At 40.5% G+C, this 26,579-nt stretch overlaps 1 protein-coding gene across 1 annotated transcript in view; it reads right to left on the minus strand.

Moving 5' to 3' along the window:
- Nucleotides 1–260: 260 nt before the first annotated feature.
- Nucleotides 261–26,579, minus strand: part of ABCA1 (ATP binding cassette subfamily A member 1) — a 140,489-nt gene continuing 114,170 nt past the window's right edge. The window contains exons 31-50 of the mRNA XM_088838222.1: nucleotides 25,874–26,063; nucleotides 24,948–25,042; nucleotides 23,508–23,540; nucleotides 22,231–22,336; nucleotides 21,179–21,253; nucleotides 20,527–20,696; nucleotides 19,114–19,291; nucleotides 16,976–17,091; nucleotides 16,741–16,885; nucleotides 15,018–15,141; nucleotides 13,232–13,361; nucleotides 12,848–12,968; nucleotides 11,977–12,039; nucleotides 10,543–10,649; nucleotides 8,189–8,330; nucleotides 7,691–7,825; nucleotides 5,898–6,001; nucleotides 5,208–5,300; nucleotides 4,265–4,508; nucleotides 261–3,636 (exon numbers count right to left, since the gene is read on the minus strand). Coding sequence (XP_088694348.1) covers nucleotides 3,496–3,636; nucleotides 4,265–4,508; nucleotides 5,208–5,300; nucleotides 5,898–6,001; nucleotides 7,691–7,825; nucleotides 8,189–8,330; nucleotides 10,543–10,649; nucleotides 11,977–12,039; nucleotides 12,848–12,968; nucleotides 13,232–13,361; nucleotides 15,018–15,141; nucleotides 16,741–16,885; nucleotides 16,976–17,091; nucleotides 19,114–19,291; nucleotides 20,527–20,696; nucleotides 21,179–21,253; nucleotides 22,231–22,336; nucleotides 23,508–23,540; nucleotides 24,948–25,042; nucleotides 25,874–26,063 — 2,512 coding nt within the window. The 3' untranslated portion in view covers nucleotides 261–3,495. The remainder of the gene's footprint in view (nucleotides 3,637–4,264; nucleotides 4,509–5,207; nucleotides 5,301–5,897; nucleotides 6,002–7,690; nucleotides 7,826–8,188; nucleotides 8,331–10,542; nucleotides 10,650–11,976; nucleotides 12,040–12,847; nucleotides 12,969–13,231; nucleotides 13,362–15,017; nucleotides 15,142–16,740; nucleotides 16,886–16,975; nucleotides 17,092–19,113; nucleotides 19,292–20,526; nucleotides 20,697–21,178; nucleotides 21,254–22,230; nucleotides 22,337–23,507; nucleotides 23,541–24,947; nucleotides 25,043–25,873; nucleotides 26,064–26,579) is intronic.

The following is a 26,579-nucleotide window of genomic DNA, read 5'->3' on the forward strand; positions in this document are numbered from 1 at the left end:
CGGACACAACTGAGCGACTTCACTTTCACTTAAAGCCTCTTAAACTGAACCATGAAAGTTCGAAACACCCTTTATTTTCAAGTAGTCCTCTTGATTCTCTTGTGATTAACAGGACATTTAGTCTTTTCTAAATTTCTGCTTTTGATCCAAGTATCTTCCCTTCTCCAAGCAGACACTTCTTACTTCTGTAATGACTTTATAAGCTTTAACAGTAGGTGGTGCTATGAATGCACGAAAATAAATTAGTATAGACCACAACAGAACCATCATAGGTTTATTTCGTGACTTATAACAACATAGAAATATGCCTTTTTTAATACTTTCTATAAAGTTATTGACAATACAAAATTTTTTTTCTTTTTTTTCTTTTAATGAAAATGATTTAACTTAGAAATCTATTGTGAAACTTTTGTCTAGTTTTGCAATTCTCAGATATTCCAGTGCAAAAATAGATCCCATTACAGACAGCATAAAGTGCTTGGAATGAAGGGTCAATGATAAAGAAAAAGCACAAAAACATGTTTTCACCCTAGGGTATAAGAAGGGAGAACAGAATTCTTAAAACTTATGGAAGTATAAACATTCTATAAAAAGGGATGCAACAATTCTGAAGAGAATTAGAACAATATTTCTATAATACTATATTACTAGTAAATGGTAACAAGAGTAGAAATTAATATCTCAATGTCAAAGTGGTTCAATATAATATGACACATGGCTCTTTGGAAAAAAAAATTTACCTGATATATACAACCAAAAGAAGAAAACAGACAAATCCCTTTAGTCAATGATTACTATACAGTGAATGCTGTGCAATATTTAATAGTCACAATGCATATGCCTTCAGTACAGATATTGAAATACAGTAGTTTGAGGTTTCGTTATTGGTTTTTTAACAATGATCTATGCTGGGTATTTTTGTATAGAGGGCTTTGTTATTGTTTTCTTTTGTATTTTTTCATATTCACAGTTAATAAGGCTTCAGGTATCCAAAAGAAGCAAAAGCAGAAATCTCTGAACACTTAAAAAACAATTTTTTTTGTTAAACTCACATGGTTACATTTCCACAGGGATGATATAGAAATTTTACTTGACTGAGCAGAGAGTTGGTAAAAATCTCTACTATAATTAGGCTTACCCAGAAAAATTTTAAAGACTGCAATTTGGATATCTAATAACAGTACTAATGAAGTAGATGAGTAGCTGAAGATTGTTTCTAGCTTAAGGTAGCCTTTAAATCTATATTGAAATGTTGCATTTTTCAAAGTAGTTCACAGTATCTTTTGATTTTTTAAAATATGGCCTTGAAGTAGAATAATCAAAAAAAAAGGAGCTGCTCATGGTTTTAATACAATACAGATTTAGGACATGATTCTGCTGAAATGGAGGATCTAGCAGAAGCTTGATTTTGGAAAATACTAAACAAGGAGAAACAATCATTCTATGAATTTTTATATCATTAAAGATAGCTGAAAATATGAGTTTAGGCCAATAATTATTGGCAATATGTCTTTATTACTTATCATTTTAGAAAATATTGGCAATAATCTCTAAAGGTCATTTTCTTTCTCTAAGCAACAAGTTGCATGATAGCATGCAGTAAATTTTAAAAGAAAAAATGTACATTTGGAATAGATCTGAAATCTTGTACTTTTAGAATTAATATCTAATTTTTTTAAAGGAAAAGATATTAGTAATGATACTAAAAGATCACTTTAACTTCAAACAGTATTTCTCATAATTTTGTTGTCTCAAGATAGATAACATTATTTTTAACAAGTGTTTACTGACTAAAAACAATTAAACTGACTTGGAAAAGTCTGAAATAGTTTTCATGTGGGGGCATTTGCTGTTTTTTTTCCCATGATAGTGACTGAAGAGATAAAAAATTTGAGATTGTCAGAATGAGGTATCTGAGATTTTCAAAGCCAATATTCAAAGGTACTAAATGCCATAAGCACAAGTTTTATGTTATTCAACAAGTTTTGAAGCTAATCTTGTGACCCTATGACATAAACTTTCTTGACTTTTGCATTGTTGCTATTTTCAAAAAGTGGGCTGCCCAATATTCTTTCAGTGGGTTCCCACAACCACAACAAAACCTGTATTTGTAAACCAGTTATCTGATGAACATGGCACAGGAAATCTACTGAAACTTAATTTCTCCCCACGCCATCCATCCATACTCAGTTATAACACACACTCAAAGAATACTTGACTAATGTGCTGATACTAAAAAGTATGCTTAATGATCTTAAAGATACTTAAATATAATGTTGTCATGAGATCTTGGCCATCATACTGTTTTCAAGTCACTAGGCATTAGTCAGATAATCCATTTGCAAACATATGTGAAAAATTAAAGCTAGCAAGCCAGTGTGGCCATACTCCTCTGTGCCATAGGATTCTACAAAGAGGCCACTCTAAGTTTTCAGAAGTCACTAATAGAACTTAAAATTCCAAATAACGTTAAAAGTACAAAGATTGTTCTCAAAATACAACTCCATTTTTTCATATTCTATATTAATTCAAAAAGCCAGAAATAATACTATGCTTGGGTCAAATGACAAGATCTTGAGATGCACTGTACCGTGTTAGTAGACAAGCAGGACAAATGGACACAGACCTCCCTTGATTCCAAATACATCATCTTCTCTTTCATCACATGCCATGACCTCCCCAGCTTGCAGCCCCAACAGTGTGGTTGCTGATTCTTTGCTTCTTACCTGGATCTAAGTATACTTAGAGTCCCAGAAAGATAATCTTAGAGACTCATGGTTCCAAGCAAGGGACAACAATGAAACCAAGTTTTGCTTTTGCATGTCACCATGCAGTTTGCATGTCACCATCACCAGAGCAGCTCAAAGAGGGAATCAAAGCAGGACTTTCCCCACACATGGCACCATTTCATCACCTCGTATTTGATGATGTCAACAGACTGAGTAGCGCAGCTTTCACAAAAGTATGCAAGGCATACCATGGTGCTTCAGGCTTTCTGAGAAACTTGGCACTAGTAATTCTGGCACACTCATTGCCAGCAGTGGCTATGTCACAGGGAAGCCAGTCTCTTGGCATGGCACGGTATAATGAATGAGCATGTGCATGCCTTTTGATTTTGAGAAATAATCACTGGCCATGATTACTTGATGAATTATTGTTGCAACCCCAGTAAGAATACAAAAGAACCAAAAAAGTATGTCAAACTCATATGTCCACTGGGTTCCATACTAGAGTTTCACATGAGTATAAGGTAATAAACTAAATTCAAGTCTTTTTCACTCGAGAGCCATATGAGACATAGGCTACAAAGGCACTGCCCTTGTAATGGAATTTTGTTTTCATTGCATTGAATTGCATTGCATTGAATAGTATCAGTACAGTATCCAGTTTACTTCTTCCCACAAAATCTTCTAGCTCTTTCCTCTGGAACACTTCACGTGGTACAAAGGAAGGTCTAGTTCCTTTCTTCCGGCCACCCTATATAGACAAGATTCTTCATACATAACTTTCTTTCACTTTCTCATCCTGCAGGAAAGATGTGAGGACTGCAACATCCACTACTGTCTGGTTTTTGTGTAATGACAGGTCCTTTAAGTGGTCATCATCACTTTGGTCCTTGGCAAAGTTTACAAATACCTGTCAAAATAAAGACGGACCACTATAAACACCTCTAACTTGCTCTCTCTTTATTCAAGTTGCACTTTTCCCCATGTGGAAATTAGGTCATATAGAAGAATATGAGACTGAATAAACAGATTAACTAGAAAACTTTGTGTAGGAGGGAGAAAGGAATGATTGAAAAAGCTTTAATCATTAAAAAAAAGTAAAAAACTGTCCTTACATATTGCCCCTCCAAATCAACCAACCGCTCAATCATCTATTTACTTTGACTCATACAGACTTGATTAAAGGGAAGGGGGATGAAAACTAACATTTGCTAAATATCTACTAAGTGCAAGGATATCTTTCATACCTGATGTCATTTAATTTAAACGCGATACTGTACTTGGCCTAATACCTGCCCATGGCAGAAACTCAATAAATTGCAGTTTTTATGATTAGTATGACAATTTATTCTCATAACCCTATGAAATCAGTAGCATCATCTCCCTTTTCAGATTCAGGGAGTTTAGGTAAAAAGCATAACTAACAGTAGACAATCAGGAGTTCATGCTCAGATAATCTATACTGTTCTAGGGCCCATAATGAAGGGGGAGGAATCTCACCCTGAAAAGCAAATCTACTTTTGACACTCAAAGCTTACTTGGTCAAGTGTTGTCTGAGAGACAGAGTAGTCTTCTATGTGGAGTCGCTTTTTGCTCTGGGAAAGGATGCTGAAAATCCTGGCCAGGGAAGACAGTGAAGACGGAAGCTGGTACTGCAGCATATTCCGGTGCTTCTCCTTCAGGACACTTCCCGGAAAGGCGAGTTCAAAGAACTCCTGTACAGGCTTCAGGTCAGGGTTCGACCCTGCTATCCGTACAACTATTGTATAACCATCTCCAAACCTGAAAGCAGGAAAAAGAAAATCCTAAAAGCAGGGAGAAAAATAATCCTGAAAGCAGGAAAAAGAAAATCAAATTGAAGACTCTGGGGAAACTTCTCAAAAGAATACTTAACTCTTGGGTCCTGAAAGAGAAAGGGGTCCCTGCCAGACCCAGAAATCAGTTTCAGAGAAAAGGAACCAGTTGTCATATACTGAATACCTTTTCTATTTGAGCTGCCTTGCCGAGTGCTTTAGACATGACTTCATTTAATCCACACTTGGACCTGTGAGATGTTACAGAGAAACTGAAATCTAGAGAGCTGGTCACTTGCTCATGATAAAAAATTCAAAAGCAGTAGGGCTGGGGTGTGGACCCAACACCAGTCAAACCAACTGGTGTGTTTGACTTCAAAGCCTATACTCCAACCTTACTGGCACATATAAATCTTCCCATTATGTCTCTATAACAAAACCAGAAAGTAGCTATTCCAGAATACTGATTCTCAGAGAGGTTAAATAACTTGCCCAAGTGCATACAACCAGTAAAAGGTAAAGAGAATTTGCACGCAGCTCTTCTGGACTTCAAAGTCCTCATTCTTTGCTCTATACCATTTTGTTCAGTTTATTGCCCTTTAGTTTAGAACCACCATGTATACATTCACAAAAGAATAAATACACAATTTCTCATTATGTGGGATCGCAAAGAAATTGTCTTTGTTACCTATTTTTCAGATGTTGAACACTGCCAAGACACCTAAACCGCCCATTGACCATAATTGCCATCCTAGTGCAAAGAGCTTCACATTCTTCCATACTGTGGGGAAACAGAATGAGGTTTAGTTTGAGAAAGATGCTCCTGTAACCATCAGAACATCACCATGACATCTGGCATTTCAAAGAAACAGATTCTTAGCTTCCTAGAGTATAACTGCATCCCGCTAGAAATTTCATGAAGATGTAGGGAAAATAATGCTCACTGCCCTGTCATTTACAATTGTGAAAAAGCTGAGAATGATCCAAGTGTCTACACAAAAGAGGAATGGTTAAGTAAATTAGGGTATAAGCTAATGGGATACTATTTAGCTATAAGAAATGATGACACATCTAAATTAAACTGACTTGGAATACTGTTCTCAATATTGTTAAGTGAAAAAGAACTTCGTATATATGCCAAAGTTTGCATTTCTGTTTGTAAAAAAACATATACACTGTGTATAGATTTGCAGAGGAAAACTCTGCAAAGATATATTGCCCAGTGATAATAATAGTTGTCTCCTGGTGATACATCAGGTGACCTTTTTTTTTTCTTTGCCTTTCTGTGTTTTTTGTTTTCACACAGTGATCACATATACTACTTGGAAAACCTAAAAATTATACAACAACGAAATCAAGCCAACTCTTCACTACAGACCTGTGAGAGGTAAGCACTACTGATCTCCCTTCCTTGACGATACTTAGGGCACAATTCCACAGGAAGCGCCGGGCTTTGGGGTCCATGCCTGTGGTTGGTTCATCCTGTAAACAGAATAAAATAAGTCTTATTATGTGTTGGAAAAAAATCAAAGATAGGTTTGGTCTTAAATGCAGAAGCATTTTAGAAATAGCCTAAGGTTTAACTTACCATTCTATTTATTTCCTGATGGATCAAAAAACCAGACCTTACATAAAAGAATATTTCATACTTGTTTATAACCAGCTCACTTTTATAACTGTCACTGAAGTAGAAAACTCAAATTTAATTTTTGTGAAATTAAATTTCTCCAAATAAACAGAAAGGAAAAGAAAAAGTCATTTAGTTTCAGTCTCTTTTCATGACTAACAAGCATATACTAAAAATTATTTTTGTCTGAAATGCTACTGAAGTCAGTTCAAAAACTGAATAAATTTCTTTTTTTTTTTTTTATTCTAGTTCACTCTGGCTTAGCCTGTTATACTCTACTTGCTGGTCTTCAGTTCCATTCAGTTCAGTCGCTCAGCTGTATCTGACTCTTTGCAGCCCCACAGACTGCAGCACGCCAGGCTTCCCTGTCCATCACCAACGCCCGGAGCCTACTCAAATTCATGCCCATCGAGTCGGTGATGCCATCCAAAGATCTTATCCTCTGTCGTCCTCTTCTCCTCCTGTCTTCAATCTTTCCCAGCATCAGGGTATTTTCTAGAGTCACTTCTTCACATCAGGTGGCCAAAGTATTGGAGTTTCAGCTTTAATGAATTCAGTCCAATGAATATTCAGGACTGATTTCCTTTACGATTGACTGGTTTGATCTCCATGCAGTCTCACGGAGGGAGACTCCCTCTCAAAGGACTCTCAAAAGTCTTCTCCAACACCACAGTTCAAAAGCATCAATTCTTTGGCACTCAGTTTTGTTTATAGTCCAACTCACATCCATACATGACTACTGGAAAAACCATAGCTTTGACTAGATGGACCATTGTCAGCAAAGTAATGTCTCTGCTTTTTAATATGCTGTCTAGGTTGGTCATAGATTTTCTTCCAAGGAGCAAGCATCTCTTAATTTCATGGCCGCAGTCACCATCTGCAGTGATTTTGGAGCGCCCCCAAAAAAAGTCTGTCAGTGTTTCCATTGTTTCCCCATCTATTTGCCATGAAGTGATGGGATCATATGCTATGATCTTAGACTTGCTGCTCTTAGAGAAACAAATTCTAAATCTAAACACTCTAGATAACTTTAAAGCCTCAGTCCATGGCTTCTTCCTGTAATAACCTCAGTGCCCCTCTCCTTTACAGAAGAAAAAGGTCAAGGGCCACTGTTGGTCTGATCTTCTGTTTTCCATTTATCCATATTTAAGGAACTGTGACTCAAAGGTGCTACTTAGGAATCCTGAAGCTGTAACAACATTCTCCATCTCCAGAGGATGAACACATAGATGGCATACAGAATGGTCCAAAGAAAATTAAATCCTACATCCGGCCTCAGTAACACTTGTTGGGATTCTCCATGCCGGAGAAACAAGGTCCCTGGAGTATCTCCCCCTGTGGAACATCTGAGAGCAAGGCAGATACAACCCATATGTGTTATGAAGAGGGATGGGGAGCTTCCCTCTGGTTCTCTGAGGCGATTCCTCATCAGGTGAGGTGGGGCTTGCTATTGCCGAGCCAGTCATGCACATCCTGGACATCCAGGACTTTAGAGATGCTTTCCATTCAGGCCAGAACAGGGTTTTCCATTCAGTCCCACTCACCAGAAACACCACTGGAGGCCCACCAATCAAAGCCATGGCTGTTGAGAGCTTGCGCTTATTGCCTCCACTGTAGTTCCCAGCATATTTTTCTCCATACTTCACAAGGCCCAGTTTCCGAATCGCCCACTCGCCAACCTAAGAGTGATAAAAAAAAGTGCCTTGACTGGGTTTGGTAATTTTATCATGCTTTCTTACACTTGTGTGTGAGAACTCTTTCACTGAGTAGGACCAGATTCTATATGATCGTGACCTGGATATGCCCACAGTACAGGGAGCAGCACTCCCTCTCTGCCTTCCAGAGTGAGCCTGATCTCCCATCCCTACCCCACTGCCGCAACTTCCCACTCTGAAAGTAGCTGCAAAGAGCCAGCACTTCCTGTCGCTGCATCCATAAGGAAGAACAGCCTGAAGCCGATGGCCATGTGTGAAGGTCACAGCCATAAGGTAGGCTGTCAAGATGCCAAAGGGGGCAGGCTGGCTTTCCAGTGCCCACAGTACCTTGCCTACTTCTTTCTCTGGGACTCCTCTCAAAAGGGCAAAGAACTCCACGTGTTCTCTTCCAGTCAGCAGCTCTGTGATGGCATCAAACTGAGGGCAATAGCCCATGTTCTGATGGACTTCATGGATGTCTGATAAGATACTGCAAAGAAAAACAGAACTGGTCAGGTTTTTAAGCATTTTGGTACTCTGGTCAGACCATCTTGCCTAACATTCTATACAGTGTGCTTGTGCATGACAAACAGACCAGTGAGCATACTTGCTTACAGCTTCAAGGAACAGACTTTCTGCCCTCAGGATGCCAGCCCCTCCTGGAAGTCAGGGTTCCTGCCTCTGTCCTGCCTAGTCCTTGCCCCTGGTTCCCCCAACACCTCAATCTGCAGGCTTGATCCCATTTCAGAATTCCCAAGTCCACCCCAACTGCGGCGCTATCTATATCAACAATCTTAGTCACGCTATCCGGGGCTTTAACATGAAGTGTCCATTCCTGACTTGATTCTGTGGCCCAGTCATATGCACCATGTGCTCTGTTGCTTCATTTAAGCCAGAGGAAGCCCAGCAATTTGGGTGACTTCCCTCTGCTTTTTTCTGCCTATACACTGACTTGGCCACAGCATGATCCAAACCCCACAGTCCTACTAAATATTCAACCCAGAAACTCCCCTGGTTTTGAAGGTTTTCATGATGAGAACCTGATGACAACAAAAAATGTAACTACAGACACAATTTTACATGTACTGGTTGGGGCAGCTTTTAGGCCTCCTGAAGCCAATCTAGGGTTAAGGATCCCTGGTGTAGGAGGAAGCTCAGTGTCACATCCAGTCTGATGGCTGCATTTCAGTCAGCTCTGGACAGCCATGGGTTCGGCCTATCAGCAGTATTCATTCCTCTCTGTACATCAATTAGTAGGCCCAGGTCCAGTGTTTTCCAGAATTGAAGTGCTCACAGACCCTGTGCCTAGACCTCACAGCTACACTGCCCATAGCAGTATTCAGAACCAGGCAATGTGATGAACCTTAGTTTGGACCAGTTATTGCTACTACTGCTATATACCCCAGGAGCCTGGTACTAGAAACAAACCTGGGGAAGCATGTATGTAGCTTCAGGCCTGCTATTCTAGAAATTCTGTTCTCTTAAACCTCCTTTACACTGTTACTAAAACAAATGTAAGATGCAGAGAAAAGTCATCAGTACATTAAGTTCCTTGATGTTTTCAATTTTATTGGCTTTGTCCAAATTGCGAGTCATCCCCCATTTGTACGTTATGAAATAAGTTTAGTGGGTCACAACTACCGTTATTAAAATGGCATGGCAGAGAGTGGATTAAGAAATATCGAATGCACTACAAACAGTAAAAGTAGGTAGTATTCTACAAAATGATTTAAGCTGTATGCCTGTTTACATGTTTTTGTGCGTTTACTTGACTGAGAGGTAAAATCTATTTGCTATTATGGGACATGATCAAAAAGTTTGAAAGCCACAGATTTGTACCATTTCTCCATATAAACAGCCCAGAGAAGTTCCACATATTTAGAATGCTCGAGGGTTTCACTTTCAAGGTTGCCTAGCAGGACTGTACTGTAGGCATACTGTACTCCTTAAGATCAGACTGCTCAGTGATCTCTGCATTCTCAAATAATAGCCCAGTGGTGACATCCATTGTTGGCATAAGCTTTAGAGGGCAATTTCACAAGTATATAACCTTTTATCTTGATGAAACAATCAAAATGAATACAAGGACATATTTAGTGAAAAACAGAAATAAATATCCAACAATCAGGAACTGGTGAAATAAATGTCCAACAATAAGGAAATAGTGAAATAAACTACAGGTACATGTACATAGAGGCATTTTATGTAGCAATGTAAAATTCTACATCTTAGAATATGTAACCCATTGGGAAATAGTCATCATACAGTCATTAGCAACAAAAAAACTAATCTAAAAATCTAGATCTAATATAATCTCAATTTTATAATATATTTACATGTGTATATAAAATAGAGATTTGGGTTGATGGGAATGTTGTAAAACTGTATTGGGATAATGGTTGTAAAACTGCATATTGCCTAAACGTCACTGAATTATACTCTTAAAACAAGCAAACTGTATGGTACATAACTTATACCTGAATAAATCTGTTAAAATAATAAAGTGAGACTAAAAGGGAATGTAAACAGTCGTTATCTGTAGGTACTGGGATTATGGATTTTTATTTTCATCTTTAGAGTTTACTACATTTCAACATTTTTAGAAACTATACAGTGCTGTTATATCAACAAAATCACAATATATTCATTTAAATAAAGTTTAAAAAAAGTCTTTGTGGAAAAATACAGACTTGTTTTCTCACCTATTTTTGTTAAGGAAAGCATCTCCTCTGGTAACAGTGGTATCTCCCGTTAACATCTTGAAAGTTGATGATTTCCCAGCTCCATTAACACCCAGAAGTCCAAAGCACTGAAAATGATTGGGTCAGTAATATTAGCAAACTACTAAAAATCTGAATATAAATGACTCATAAATAGTCACCTCAGCTTCATTTTTATGTAACATGATCCTAAAATGTCACTCTTCAGTTCAGGTCAGTTCAGTCGCTCAGTCGTGTCCGACTCTTTGCGAACCCGTGAATCACAGCACGCCAGGCCTCCCTGTCCATCACCAACTCCCAGAGTTCACTCAACCTCATGTCCATTGAGTTGGTGATGCCATCCATCCATCTCATTCTCTGTCGTCCCCGTCTCCTCCCGCCCCCAATCCCTCCCAGCATCAGAGTCTTTTCCAGTGAGTCAACTCGTTGCATGAGGTGGCCAAAGTATTGCAGTTTCAGTTTTAGCATCAGTCTTTCCAATGAACACCCAGGATTGATCTCCTCTAGAATGGACTGGTTGGATCTCCTTGCAGTCCAAGGGACTCTCAAGAGTCTTCTCCAACACCACAGTTCAAAAGCATCAATTCTTCGGCGATCAGCTTTCTTCACAGTCCAACTCTCATATCCATACATGACCATGGGAAAAACCATAGCCTTGACTAGATGGACCCTGGTTGGCAAAGCAATGTCTCTGCTTTTTAATATGCTATCTAGGTTGGTCATAACTTTCCTTCCAAAGACTCTTAATGAAGAGTAAAATATTTTCCAGGTTTTCAGAAGTCATATGGATGTTGAGCCATACATTTTATAATGGAACCATTTTAAATGTGGATGTATTTGTAAATATTCTTTGAGTTGTTGAGTTAAAGCCAAAGTTAATGAGTGAAAAACAGTAATGAAAGTCAACAAGTCAAATTTCACCATCGAATCTTGCTAAAGGGCGTATAAGAATACAAACATAAATAAAGAGAAAATCTTTTTAAAAATCTATTTGAATTTCATTATCATCTTGAATGGATCACAAAATCACTTTCTAGATGAACCTACCTTTCTTAAATTGTCTGAGATTATCCAAAATTGTTGATACATGGGGCCACTAGTTTTGATATGTGTGCGCGTGCGTGCTTATTCACTTCAGTTGTGTCCAACTCTCTGCAACCCCATGGACCATGGCCCACCAGGCTCCTCTGTCCATGGGATTCTCCAGGCAAGAATACTGGAGTGGGTTGCCATTTCCTTCTCCATTTGATATATGGGGCCCTCAAACTTTCAATGACAGACTGCTACACATAGATATAAATGGAGTAGCCTTTTTAAATCACTTTTAACTTCTTACAGACATTGTTGTTTGACTGGAGTAGAGACAGGCAGTCTGAATTAACAGAGGCAAACACAATATAGATAAAGTGCCTTTACCTCACCAGGAGGAATGCCAACGCAAATCCTGTCAACAGCAGGTTTCCTCTTTCTTCTGTATACCTGCAACCAGCAAAATGCAAAAAGTCATGAGCTGCAGTGACTCACGGCTATCCCTGGCAACTGTGGAAGAGGGAATTATGACCTAAACACACCATGAAATTCGACTCTAAGACTAAGTCAGATATTTGATGTGCCAAAGCTTTGGTCTGTCTCTGTGGCAACTGGCTTTTGAATGACCCTGATGCTCAAAGTATAAATGAATTTCTTTGTATTTTTTAATTGAATATCAGACTTTAAAAAAATATATATTTGTCATTAACATCTACATAATTTTTATTTAATATAAAGACATTGCAGATATTTTAAAAATAAAATTCTATGGGAATTTAAAAATTAAATTAAATTCTATGGGAATTTTTGTTATCAAAACATTGCAAATATTGAACATACTACAAAAAAGTGAATTGTTGTTCTGGCACCTAGAAAGGGCTGAAATAGATCCTCCTCTTAATCAATGGGGATTTACCAGCTATTTTGAAATTCAAAATCAATCATTTATTCTCCCAACTTCAGCTTTGACCCAATACACAATATTAGATGTTTTAATAACTAACACATAAATGTAAGCATGAAAAACAAACATACTCAAGAATGAGAATTCACTTTACAATTATTCTCAGTAGGATTTCTTTAATTAGAGAAGTCTCTATGGTGTATTTTAAGTAAAATTAAATTGACAGAAACTTGGTATAGATGCACATTTTAGGAAGCATGCTCCTTTTATTAAGTGAGTCAGCAAAATGCTAATTTCTAACATATAAAGCTGAAAAAATTGAAGGCAAGTTGTAGCCTGTCTTCACTGTCTCACCTTAGTCAACTCCTTGATTTCCAAGATGTCATTCTGTCCTCCACCATCAAGAATTCTCTGTCGTTCCCTCCTCACATCTTCATCCTCATCGTTCAGAGGAGGAAGCTTTGCCTTTACAGGTCTTAGGGGGAGGAAAATTAAGAAGAAAAAAAAATCAACCTTTCAAGTTATTTTCTAAGCAGAGACCCAGTTTCTACATCAATCCTATAAAATCCACACTTCAGCATTGTCAGCTCTGTTGGTTAGGGGATGCCCACATTAGGAGAATCAGTTTAATTATCTGCTTTGAGTTCAAGTCAACCCAACCACCAGTGAGTATTTCCCTGTGCTCCATCTGCTGTGACCCTCAACCAGGTGCTCAGTGAATTCTGCAAGAAAGCTCACCTGGGCCTGATGAAAAATCGGTACTGGATCAGCACAGTGATGAGGAAGAACACCACTCCTTCCACAGCCATGGCGAAGAGATTTCGTCCCACTAAGTCCCAAGACAGTGGTGAGACAAAGCGGTTCTCCCCTGGACACAGCGCGGAGATCCAATCAGAATGGAGGCACCAGAGACCAAAGCCCTTCCTCAAATTCAGGCTCAAATTTACCTATGTTTTGAACCCAGGTCTCCCACATTGCAAGTGGATTCTTTACGAGCTGAGCCACAAGGGATGCTCAAGAATACTGGAGTGGGTAGCCTATCCCTTCTCCAGCGGATCTTCCCAACCCAGGAATTGAACCAGGGTCTCCTGTAGTGCAGGCAGGTTCTTTACCAACTGAGCTACCAGGGAAACCTATTTCTACAAATACCAATGGTTATCACCCACGATAGGGATCTGGTCATGGCACTTATAGTAAAGAAACCACCTGCAAATGCAGGAGATGTAAGAGACACGGGTTCGATCCCTGGGTCAGGAAGATCCCCTGGAGAAGGGCATGGCAACTCACTCCAGTATTCTTGCCTGGAGAATCCCATGGACAGAGGAGCCTTGCGGGCTATAGTCCATAGGCGTGCAAACAGTTGGACACAACTGAAGCCACTTGGTACATCACCCATGATAAGAACAAAAAAATAAAGGAGTCGCCAGTTTCCAAGTCTGACTTAAGGTAAGGTTTTAGGGAAGTGTACTGCAATGCAGTATCAATCAGAATTTCAGATTCAACATGTATTAGATCTGCAACTTCATCTAAGAAATCTAGTGCTTCCTTTTGAATGAGACATGCCAAAAATTCTTTGTGAAAAGGCAAGCAATCCAGGGTAATTTTTAGGGTCAGTATTTTAACAAATTATTAGCTTCACTAAGAAAGATTAGAAAGTACATTAAAAGATGCTCTTTCAGTAGCATGTAAAGTAATCTAGGGCTTTCCCTGGCAGCTCAGATGGTAGAGAATTGCCTGCAATGCAGAAGACCTGGATTTGCCGCTGGGTTGGGAAGATCCCCTTGAGGAGGACATGGCAACCCACTCCAGTATTCTTGCCTGGAGAATCCCCATGGGCAGAGGAGCCTGGTGGGCTACTGTCCCTGGGGACAGGACTGAGCTACTAAGCACAGCACAATGTAATCGAATAACTCAATTCACCTTGTTTTATATAAATATTCCTTAAATTCCTTATATATCTCCTTTGTACCTCCAAGCTTAAAAAAATAGTCCCTTTTCTATGCCCATTAAATAACATGGCCCATCTAACTATATGAGCAAGCCGATAAAGAATAGTAATGTGGGCACAGAAGAGATATTTTTAAAGACTCTAAAGGTAGGAAGAGCTGCAGTAAATTACATTTTATAGACTGTATAAAAGGTAATATATGACCCCATCTGCAGGTCCATGATTTTCCTAATAGAGCCAAAGTTTACATCTTTCCTTTTGATTCTCTGGCCTGTATCTAATTCTCAAAGCTGTGGTTTGATTTTTCCAATGACTTTGACAAACCCCACCAGTGGTACCGGGTCCAAGCTAAAACCAGTATTTTCCCTAACTCCAAAACTTTGTTTTCACCTTTCAGACAAGTGACTGTGTCAGACAAGACCCAAGCCACAACCAACTGTGCTGACATGAGCCCTATCAGCGGAGGGAAATCCTAGGCCCAGTCACCAGCCTTTTTCAAAATAAAGGTCAAAGTATCAAGACCCATATAAACTCCCATCTCTATTAAAATATCCTGTAGCCACTGCTGTCACTCACCAAACCTTTCCAAGGCATCAGCCATTGCCTGGTTTTTCACCATATCAATGAGCCCCCGTCCCAGGCAAAAATGTGGGAAGATTAAGAACACTGACTTCAGGATATCATTGATGTTATTCAGCTTCTAAAAAAAAATAAGAGACAGTATGTCTTTTGTGACTCAGGCTAAAAACTGACCAAAGTCCAAAATACGAGAGTGAAGAAGTTTGATTCCTTGAGGTCCAACTGAATCTTTGATTCAGATACCAATAAAAGCAGCAGCCATAGCTAATGATATATAATGTAGCAAAATTTTTGCTCTTTAGAAAATTTGGAATAATGCTACGAGCATGGGAGGGAAATGAGCAAAGTTTAGAAATATGATTGCATTTAATCAAAAGCAAATCCAACACAAAACATTTGCTTAGCATTTTAAAAGCATATTGCTCATGTCTGGGTCAATATAGTTCAGTTTCAGGATTTTGTTGGAATTTAAATAATTCTTCTCAAATACATTAATCTAGCAGTAGCCAAATACCTAACAACTAAGTAAGCTGCTAAGTGCTGGATGCACTGGGCTAGGGTATAGGAGAGATAAAGATGAATAAGAAACAGTCTCTACTCTGAGGAAAAGAAATATGGAAACAGGAAATTACTACATAATTGGATGTGTTGTCCTGGAGGCATGAACTGTGTGAGCCTGGAGAGCTCAGAGAAGAGAAAGAGTACCTCCCATACGGCAGGTAAGCAAAACTTCATGCTCAAGCTCAGTTTTGACAGAGGAATCACAGAATTAGGTGGTAGCTCACACTGGTGGTGAGGAGCTCCAACAACAGAGGGGCCACAGTGCCACTGCCACTGGTGAAGAGGTTCACACTGGTGAGGGCCACGTGGGCTGGGCTGGGGACCCTCAAGCAGGCCTATGGGACCACGGAGGGTTTAAGGAACCATTCAGTCGAAGCCTACCATGTTGGGAAAGCATGTGGTGGCGACTGTCCAGGAAGGATGATATGCCTCTGAAAGGACTTGTGGGTTAAGTTAAGGTGTCTGGACAAAAGCAGTGACAACAGGAGTGGACAGGAAACCTTGTTTGAGCGATCTATAATTGAAGGAACTGGCAAGGTCACCAACTGAATGTGGGAGAAATAAGCGAAAGCAAAGCGCATAAATAGCTCTAATACCGCCAGCTGGGGTGACTTTGGGGATGGTAATGCCATCCAGTGTGACAGGACTGGCAAGAGAAATCCTGGGTTCTGAGGGGAAGATGACTGGGATGTGACCAGACTAGGGTATCTTTCAGTTAATCAAAACGGAGCCACCCACTGGGCAAGTGAGACTGTGGGGCGAGAGTTCAATGGAAGAGTCAGGGCTGAAGGCACAGATCTGAGATAGAACAATGTAGACATGAAAAGGTGGTGGTAAAAGCTTCCAGAATGAATGGCATCACCCAGAGACAGGACCTACAGTGGAAAACAGGAAGGCAGAGGACCGAATATTGGAGAAGGCAACATTTAAACAGAAAGGAGTATAAAATAACTTGTCAAAAGAAACAGAAAGATTTGATCAGAGACATATAAGGAAAAGGAGAAGCAAGAGATGCTATGCAAACCCAGGAAAGACAGACTGCAAAAGTTCAGATTGGTCCATGAGGTCAACGCCACAGGCAAGCAGAATACAATCATGATAAACACTATCCTCTGACTCCAGAAATGGTCATCCCAGCATCTCTCTCCACAGAACTCACGTTGTTGGTGAAGAGCTCCAGCACAAACGTGGCCACACTGCCATTGATGCCAATGAAGAGGTTCACGCTGGTGAGGACCACGTAGGCTGTGCTGGGGATCTTGAACACGAAGGAGGCTGGGTACATGAGAGGCGTGATGGACCACCTGGTGAGACACAAAGGCACATGTCCACTGGGTGCCCTCCGCCTTCTTTCTGACACTGGATTCCATATGCCCCGTCCAGCGGCGCCTTACCCATACAGCAAAAGCAGAAGAGCAAGCACAGGCAGGTTGGTCGAGGACACATAGGACTTCTGCTGGAAGCAGATGAAGATGATAATGACCAGCGTGGCAGGAACCACATAGTTGCACTGAAAGTGAAACAAGGAAACCAAGGTCACCCCTAAGTCAAAGACACAAGACAGCTCAAGTCTTCACCATCACTGGACAAGAAAGGGCAGATAAACACATTGAAGAATAACTCTGAATTAATGAAGCCACAAAAACTATTAATCAAAATACTGGACAGTACATTTTGACAAGCCTTTTACCCCCGGCTGATTTTATAAACTGCATGTCCTTTCTGTCTTTCCAACAGATAAGCCAAGGTGTCACGCTCAGTAAACTTACTGAAGGATGGATTCCCAGTCAGAGTAATTTCAATTTCACAGGCAGCAAGTAAGCTGCCATTACTCTTCCCGAAGATGATTGTGTCTGTTTCATCATTAATGGTATATTACAGTCTGCCCAAGTTCAAGCTCTCTTGTAATCTATTTATGAGGTAAGCACTTATAACATCAATGTCAGGACAGTTTCATCACACCGAGACTAATTTTAAAGTCTGTCCTGACGGTGTCTCCAGCATTAAAAGGCAGAAATAAAGACTTGACCACAAGACAATTACGGGAATTCACAGCTGGCAGAGCAGAGCACAGACAGGGAGGTAGCAGTGGGCTTGCCAGCTGTAGAATTTGTAGCTTCAGACTGCAGGGCTCTGTACCTCAGTCCCACCCTACTCAACTGTGTTTTTCAACAACTTCAATGAAGACACGCTTACAGAAAATTTCAGAGGTCCTAGAGCAAGGAAAGATGGATAATATACAGGAAGATAATAGTGTTCCTGAGTCAGGGACTGGATCTTTCATCTCTGAATCTGTGATGCCTGGCTGAGTTAGATACACAGTGAGCAGTCAGTATGTATGTGCTTACTCCATAAAGCAATTATTGGATTAAGAAAAAAAAACAAAACAAATGGACATCCCGTAAAATTCATTTTAACAGGGATAAAGTTTATATGTGCTTTAAAAAACCTTTATGTTGATAAATAAAGCTATATACAAAGGTTGAAAAAAGTCAACTGCATTAGTAAACAGTGAAAAAGACCCCATTTAACAATACCTATGAAGCAGAGGTTTCAGTTCTCTACAAGTTGCCAATAAGACCGCGCTACTTCCAAAATGCAATACCCTTGGGCTGAGGAAGAGGAGTACGGGATAAAGATCAATTGCCTCTAGACCTGTAACCTGTAACCTGTCATTTGGATGACAGCCTGATTTTAAGGCTAATTCTAGGCTTTGCTCTTCAAAGATCACATTAACACTATGGAGTATGGGCCACAGAGGGGCAATCAGGTCAGAACAGTGACAAGTCTGAGAGGCTTGCTATAACCAACACAGACACCATCATCATTCACACTTCTACAGTGCTTTAGAGATTACAAAGTGTGTTCTCATGTATCACCTTCTCTGGGGAAGATTGAGGTTAAATGATAAGTGTCTTCAAATATTGAGGGTATATCCAATGGGACAAGAATTAAATTTTCTGGGTGGCCTACAAGGAATGGAACTCATAGGGAGATACATTTCAACTCTGCTTTATAAAAATAATTTGAACTTCAGAATTCTTTGACATCCTCCATATTGGTTCAAACAGAAGCATTATATTACAGCTGACATGAAAACAGATTTGCAATGGATGGATAAGCTTCCAGTAAAACATAAGATGTTCTCAAATGACAGATTGAGTTCCTAATAAGACAAAGAATATCCTGACTCTGGAGGTTAAAAATCTATCAGACAAGTTAGAGGCACTGACTTAAGAGTTCTGATTGAGAGTGTTCCACCTCAGTTCTTTAAAAGGTTGTCACTTAGGGAATGAGGTGGTGGTGGTATCAGTTGCAATCCCTTTGGCCAGATTTTCTCTGGTGTAAGATCAGCTGTGCGCTGAAGGTCATGTTTGGTCACATGAAAGTGGACAACTGTGCCTGCCTTATCCTCTTTCATTCATCTTTGATTAGCTAGAACATTTCCTGGTGAAGGCCAGAAGCCCTTTCATCCATCCAATCTAGAGCCCTGATGGAGGTTTTTGAAGCAGCAGCAGACGGGTGTTCCTACCATGTCCCAGACAAAATTGGAGAGCCAGTAGATGACAGGCTTCACTCCACTGATGAACTGCAGGTGCTTCGCTTTGCTGACGCGCTCCTGGATCAGGAACACGACAAAGCTGGCCGGGACGAAGGACATCGCGAAGATGACGCAGATGGATACAAGGACATCCACTGATGTGGTCATCCTGCAAAAGACAGTGCAGCTGAGGGCACAATCAGAGGATGCACACACACACACGCAAATATCTGAAGCACACCCCAGGGAAAAAGACCTGTTCACCACATATATTTTATCCAGGGTTAAAAATGATTATTTTCAAGCAAAAAAAAATCTTGATAATTCAAATGCAAAACTGCTTCTACTGAGGTCAAAAAGAGTCCACAGCCAAAACGAAACTATGAAAGGAAGTCTAAGAGTGGCCTAATAGCATTCACTTTGTTCTACTATTCTTGATCTTTTATGAGCAACAATCTGTAAATTTTCACACATAAGGGAGTAGTGTAGCTTGAAAACTAAATAAAGCAGAAATATTAGTATGAAACTATTCAAACAACAATTTCTGGCTGTAAATGAGTTTGACAACAAAAGAGCATGGTATATCAATCTAACACAAAAATTCCATCAGATCCTTATTATAAGAAAAATAGCTTTATAAGCCCATTAAATGGGATACAATATAAATTATTTCTTTATATAAATTTTATATGTTTGGTATAAAGATCCTAGTGACATACACTGACATTCCATACAAGTGAAGCAAAAACTATAACTGCCACACTCCATAAACAAGAAAGGAACCTAACATGTATTGAATATCAACCTTGTGCTGAAGGCCGGACTTGTCCATTTACATGAAATGCCTCACTTAATACCATATATCTGGAAAGTTTAAAAAACCATATTTAAACCCAGATCTCTATGATTTCAAAGGCTATACACTCTGAACTAGATCATACTGGCTTTAACTCCATATACACATACACACACACACACACACACATGCTGTCTCTCCCTCCCTCTCCAGGAATTAATAAACACACAAGCTGATAAAAGTGTGTTTCACTAAGTTTAAAAATAGTTGTTTTGAAACAAATGAAATTGATTTTTTAAATAAACATTGTGTCAAGAGTAAGTTAAAATATTTGAGAATCATATTAACAATTTAACTTACTTTAAATGAATTCACTAAATGTAATAATGGCTTTAACATATCAGAGGCATCTATCTTGTGTAGTTTAATCTCTGCCCAGCCAATTCATAAACTGATCATTTTCTGTCCAGAGCCTGGACCAACCCAGACATACATAACGTACCTACATCCCCAGCTGTTATTCTACAACCAGCTTCATACTTCTTTCCCCTGCACCACAATTCCCCCAACACCTTCCCCTCTCCCAAATCAGACACAGTGATACTTACAGAGCCACTTCTGAGAGCTGCTGTTTGGTGAGGTTCAGCGGGTGATTGAAAGCAGTAATCCCATACTGGCTGGGGTTCGCTCCCTTCTGCAGATTGGCCCGGAGAATGGCATTGTTGATGACATTCAAGAAAGAGCTGATGGCGTGCCAGCCCTTGTTGTTGAACCACACCTGAAATAAAATATACCAGGTGCAAAGTACTGCTCCTAACCCCTATTCCCGAAGGTAGATGCACACACAGAAAACACGCACATAAACTCCAGAAACTTCAGTCACACCTGAAGACAAAACATGATCAGAGAACATGGTCAAGAGGCAACAGGGGCCAGGGTGTACCCAGCACTGACCGTGAGGTCAGGCAATATGCTGCCTATCTTTAATGTATTTAATCTTCACCAAAGCTTTGAGGTAGACATGGTTATCGCCTCCATTTTATAGATTAGGAAATTAGGAGGCTTAAACAGGTTAAGTAACTCAGTCATGTTCATAATGGTTATCCTGGTGTGACTGGCAGCAAAGCAAGTTCTTTTTACAGCCTCACCAATAAAGTTACTAGACTTTTCTGTCATGAATCAACATTATCATGAGCTGACACTTCGGGGCAATACAGGAATTATTGTTCATCAAAAAGCCACTGGAACAAAGGGCTTTACCTTGACGTTATTTTTCGTGTCCAGTCCTGTCATGAACCTTCCCAAGCTGCTGAGAAATCGGTCTGCAGAACTGTCCTGTGAACAACAAAAAGCTGCCTCAGTTGGGATGGTTCACAGGGGAGGAGCAACAGGAAGTCTGGAGTCTGTGGACAATGGGACAACCTTGTGAAGGGAAACATGGCTACTGCCTCATTCACTGAAATGCAACTTGAACCCTCTAAATAATAACTGGCTCCTGAAAATTAAGTGACTGAAAATCTAAAGCCCTGATGTTGCCACAAGTCAGAGGTCTTAAAGGAACCAGAGGGAAACCCTGTGATTCAAAGTCCCAAGAGGCAGATGTCAGTCTATAACTGGTGGTAAGGGCTCTTCACCATGTTCCTTGACATCATCCGAAGACCCCCAGCTACAATTAACATGCAGATGCATCAGATATGGGGTCTGTGCCTCAAGGGAGAGATTCTAGGACAATCTCTGCTGTCTGTGACCCTGGAATTCATATCATCTGACCCCCAATTCCAACTTAGAAATGGGAAACTTGGGATACAGATAAAGTGAATGTTTATCAGGTCCTAAAACTAGCTGCTGGTTTAAAGAAAGTGATTTATTTCCTGTTTAACCAATGATTGTTTTTTAGAAAAGTATGTTTGATGCCCAGTTTCTCTGTTCACTGGATATACTTAAGTTATTCTGAGAGATCTAAAATCTCTGAACTTGCTTTTTTTCTCAAGCATTTTTGTTTGTTTTGGCTGCATTGGGTCTTACTTTCCGGAGCAGGGATTGAACCCAGGCACCCTGCATTGGAAGTACAGTCTTAACCACTGGACCACCAGGGAAGTCCCTGAACGTGTTTTTGATCTGCACTTTCAAATAGTAAGTACACACTGAGTGACTCAGTCTTGGCTGACCCATGATCTCTAAATGCTCGGTGATGGTTTTGTACTTGAAAATCTTAAACAATAAGCTACCAGGTAATCAGATCTACCTGTCAACTACTCCCATGTACCAGCAACTCATTTTCTGTCTGATATGTCTTAGGATGAGTACTGTACCTTGACCACCTTCAAGTGTTTCTTCATTTGCTTGATGGCATCATTAACTTCTTCACTCGGAGGAAGTGACTGAGAATTACTGGCACCCAGGGAAAATCCACCGTACCTAAAAGAATAGCCTGACATTAAAAAACACAGGCAGTGTGGGGCCCATTGTCACTGAGCAGCAGACACTGCCTAAGGATGTAATGTTCAATTAGAGGAACTGAATGTTCAAAGTAGGACCAAAATAGAACTCAGAGAAAGTTTCACCTTGGTCTCCTCTAATGGATCCTGGCAATCTCTTAACTCTTATAGCTTCTGTCCAAGTGAGGGACCTGGGTCTGATTATACACAGAAAGAGACATCTGAGATGTTGAGGACAGAATGCTCATGCATCTCACAGGTGCTCCTCCCACCCCTGGCAGCTCAGGCCTGAACATGGGTCTCAAGGCAAGTAGATGGGAAGTCGGGATGAGCAGGGAAGACACTGGCCAGAGAGGTCAGGGAGGGTTTATAGATGGGCTGTGGCCCTTTCATAGCAGGAGAATAACAGAAGGTTCTGCATCCACTCTGCTCAGTTATTCAGTAGGTCCTGGCTCTTGGGAAAAAAGGCAAAGAAGAAAGGTCAGAGGTAGGTTCAAAAAACAAAGTTCTGAGGCAGCCATGTAAGGCATCTCATTACTCATGAGTAATAATGGGCTTCAGGGATGCTTCCTTTGTTTTTTTTCCCCCAGTCCCATCTGCCTTTTCAAAATTCAGAGGAATACGGGCAGGGGCAGTAGTGGAGCGTGGAGAGGAGAGAGCCTGACTGCAGCAGAGGAGAAAACGATTCTCACTCTCCTGATGGAATTCTGGTCTTATTTCCTAACAGAAACATTGTTATTTTAAAAAACTCAGAAGGATAAATGGGTTGAAATGCAATGGACATAGACGGTTTTGAAGCCTCCTATTTCATCTAAGACCTTCTTGGTTATTACAAAGACCTAAAAAATTGTTCTTGAGCCCCAAGGTCTCCTAGGATCTGATGTGATAATTTTAATTAGCACAGGTTTTTCCCTCACATCGTGCTTCCTGTCAAATCCCTAGAGACCCACAAGGAACTTCTAAATCTCCTCAAGGAGATCAATATGCGAAAATTCCAAAGGCCTCTGAAGTGGCAGCTGGGCACTGAGCTAAGGGCAAAACCACCCCTAAACCAACAGCTTCCCAGGGTCCAAGAAAACTGCATCAAAATCATCCTCATGAGCTTTAGGAGTCAAGGAAACAAAAAGAAAAGCACAGAGGAGTCAACTTACCTAAACTCATTCACCCAGATCTTGTTCTTTAAGCTGTAGTGAGGGCCAAAGACAAAGAAACCAGAAATCAGTCCAAAGAAACATTGATCCTTTTCCTGATCATACAAAAGTTAGAAATATCTACCTGGGGATACAACAAAGGGGCAGAAATAACTCTACAATCAGGCTGGTGTTGTAGGGTTTTGCCAATGGAAAAAAGCCCTAATCAGCATGTCTTTTCTTCTCCCCATATTAAAACCTTATTATTTTTATGAAGGTCATGCCTTGTATTAAAACAATTAAAAAACAAACAAAGACGTGATCAAACTACAAACTTTTTAAATTCAAAAATACTAGTTCAATTATGGCTAACATATGGAGATGTTATGCTTCTTTCTTGGAAACTAACAGTAACTGTCATTCAAGCATACCCTTGTCGTTAAAAGTCACTAGAACTCCCAACTTAGGGGACCAAATATAACCAAACTGATGGGAAGCAAGAACAAACATTTTCTGAACATCAGCTAAGTACAGCAGTCCCCTCCTTAATTGGAGGGGAACTCCAACACCCCCCAGTGGATGCCTAAAACTACGATAATACCGACCCCTACATATACTATTTTTTCCTATCATCTGTCATTTTCTTTGAAGGTCAATAGGGCCACTATCACGTAAAATAAAAGTTACTTGGACATAAGTTCTGTAATACTGTGACAGTCCATCTGATCACCAAAAGGGCCAGGGCAAGGAGCATTTATGCTATGTGGATATGCTGGACAGTGGGATGATTCCCATCCCAGGAGGGACACAGTGGGATGATTCCCATCACACCACTCAGAAAAGCATGCCATTTAAAACTTATAAATTGTCTGTTACTGGAATTGTCCATTTACTATTTTCTGACCACAGCTGATGATGGGTGACTGAAACTGAAGAAAGCAAAACTGCAAAGAATGGGGGAGCTGATGCATTCAGGACTATGCAGTGATGCCCCAGGAAGCTACATGGTTCTTCTAAGGCTCCACAGAGAAATCCTGAGAACTCTCTTGATAATGCCACGTATTTATCACTCATTCCATCCATGAGAGGTACTTTATATGTATCGTTTCATTTAATCCTTACAACAAACTACTGAGTGCAACATTATTATCACGTTATATACAGCCTAAGGCTTTAAAAGGATAACTGGCTGCCATGGTCAAACAGCTAATAAGGGGCAGAATTAGAATTTAAATCCAGATTTATTTTCATTCTGGAACCAGGCAACCTCAGTCTTCAACCTGAATACTCATAATACTTCCCATTACCTTTTCTAATCTGAAAGAATATCCTAAACTTCAAAAGGACAACATCAAGCCAAACTGTGATGTTTCCCACCACTACTCAATCTCCTATTTTTTAGGACTTTAATTCCTCTAATCAGTAACAACTAAGCAGGGGCCAAGGATTGTAAATGATGACCTTTTGGCTATGATCTGCACGTATGTCTTCACCAGATAATCCGAAATGTTTCTTCCCGTGAGGTTCTGAAGGATGTCGGCAGTATTCTGTTTTCTCTGTCATCAGAAAAACCAAGCACATGTGTCTTTATGGGCCAGAATTAGAAGAGAAAACAAATCAAGAACAAAAATGACACATGTTCCTCAAACATGTACCACAGTGTGAGCAGACCCTGCCCACAGGGCCTGGACACTGTCATCAACCGATCACAAAGGCCTGGTCCATTCTGCCCTTTATGCCAAGTAAAGGTGATTCCCAGCAAATTATTCTGAACAGCTAAGCAATAGACCATGAAGTATCATTCTTCATGGTTACAAAAGTGTTCTAGGGAGCAGCACCATTGACCATGCCGAGTGAATTTTCTTCATTGGGGTTACACTGATGAAGAGATGGAGTGCTATTTTAAGGAGCAGTAACCACTAAGGACTACTTTTTCAACACTATTTAAAATTCCTTGTCCTCATCCTGCAATCTGGATGCGGATAAGGCAGCAGAGAGGCGTCACAAGCAAGCCTCTTCCTGAAATTCTCAGAAAAAAAATGACTCAGCACTGCTTCTCTCACTCATAGTCTCAGAGTTATAACCCTCACGGAAGTTTTACGGGCCAGCCTCCTTAATTCAGCAGTGAGGAAACAGGCCCAGGGACTCAGAGTGACCCATCCAAGGTCGCAGCTCCTCTATGGCAGAGGTGGAGATGAAGCTGCCTCTGTCAGTCTGTCCTGGGACACCACCGCTGCAGGAGAGGCTCCACAGACCACTGATCCAGAGTGTTGTCTCTGGTTGTATCTCAAACAAGGACCTAGGCTGACTTCAAAATATGTCAGCCGTTCCCTCTTCCCAGTCCACCCTACACCTCACTCACTCAGTCACACCCTGAAAGGACTCACTTGAGGAGGCGGCAGCCCCCCTGCCCCCCGGGGGCACACAGGCAGCATCTTCTTGATTTTGTCGCTGCTACACTGGCAGGTGGGGGAGGGGTTCTCCATCGTCCAGTTTCCATTTCGGAAGAGGTCCGTGATGGTCTGGGGGACTGGGGCAGTGGTCCACTTCTCCTCTCCCACCAAGCAGGGCCTTTCTCTACAAAGGAACACCAAGGATAGGATCTCCCAAGAGGGTCTGGCCTCTCCTGTCACCTCAGAGCACAGGACTACTCAATAACAGCTGCAAATACACATATATCCCCTCACCACTTGGTTACTGATCCACCCCACAGACTTGTCAGCTACAGACTCATTTTACAGTTAAATACCATGGAACACAAAGAAGGCCTAAGTGCTCATATCCTGAACTCAAGTCAACCCAACCACCAGCATTCAATCCCTCACCCACGGGTTCACTCAGCAAACACTCACTGAGCATTTACTAAGTGCCAGACACTGTCCTGCATATTTGAGAATCTGGGGTGAAAAGACAAAGTCTCTGCCATCATGGAGTTTGTGTTCCCAGGAAAGATTAATTAACAAATAATACAATCTTTGATGGCCAAAATGGAAGCAAAATAAAGGGAGAATGACTGGTGACAAAGGACCACCTGAAGAGGTCATATATTTCAGCCAAAACGTAAACGATGACAGAGAACAAGCCAGGCAGGGA

The sequence above is a fragment of the Moschus berezovskii genome, chromosome 7 (assembly GCF_049115385.1).
Source record: "Moschus berezovskii isolate FMDL1 chromosome 7, NW_MosBer_1.0, whole genome shotgun sequence".
NCBI lineage: Eukaryota > Metazoa > Chordata > Mammalia > Artiodactyla > Moschidae > Moschus > Moschus berezovskii.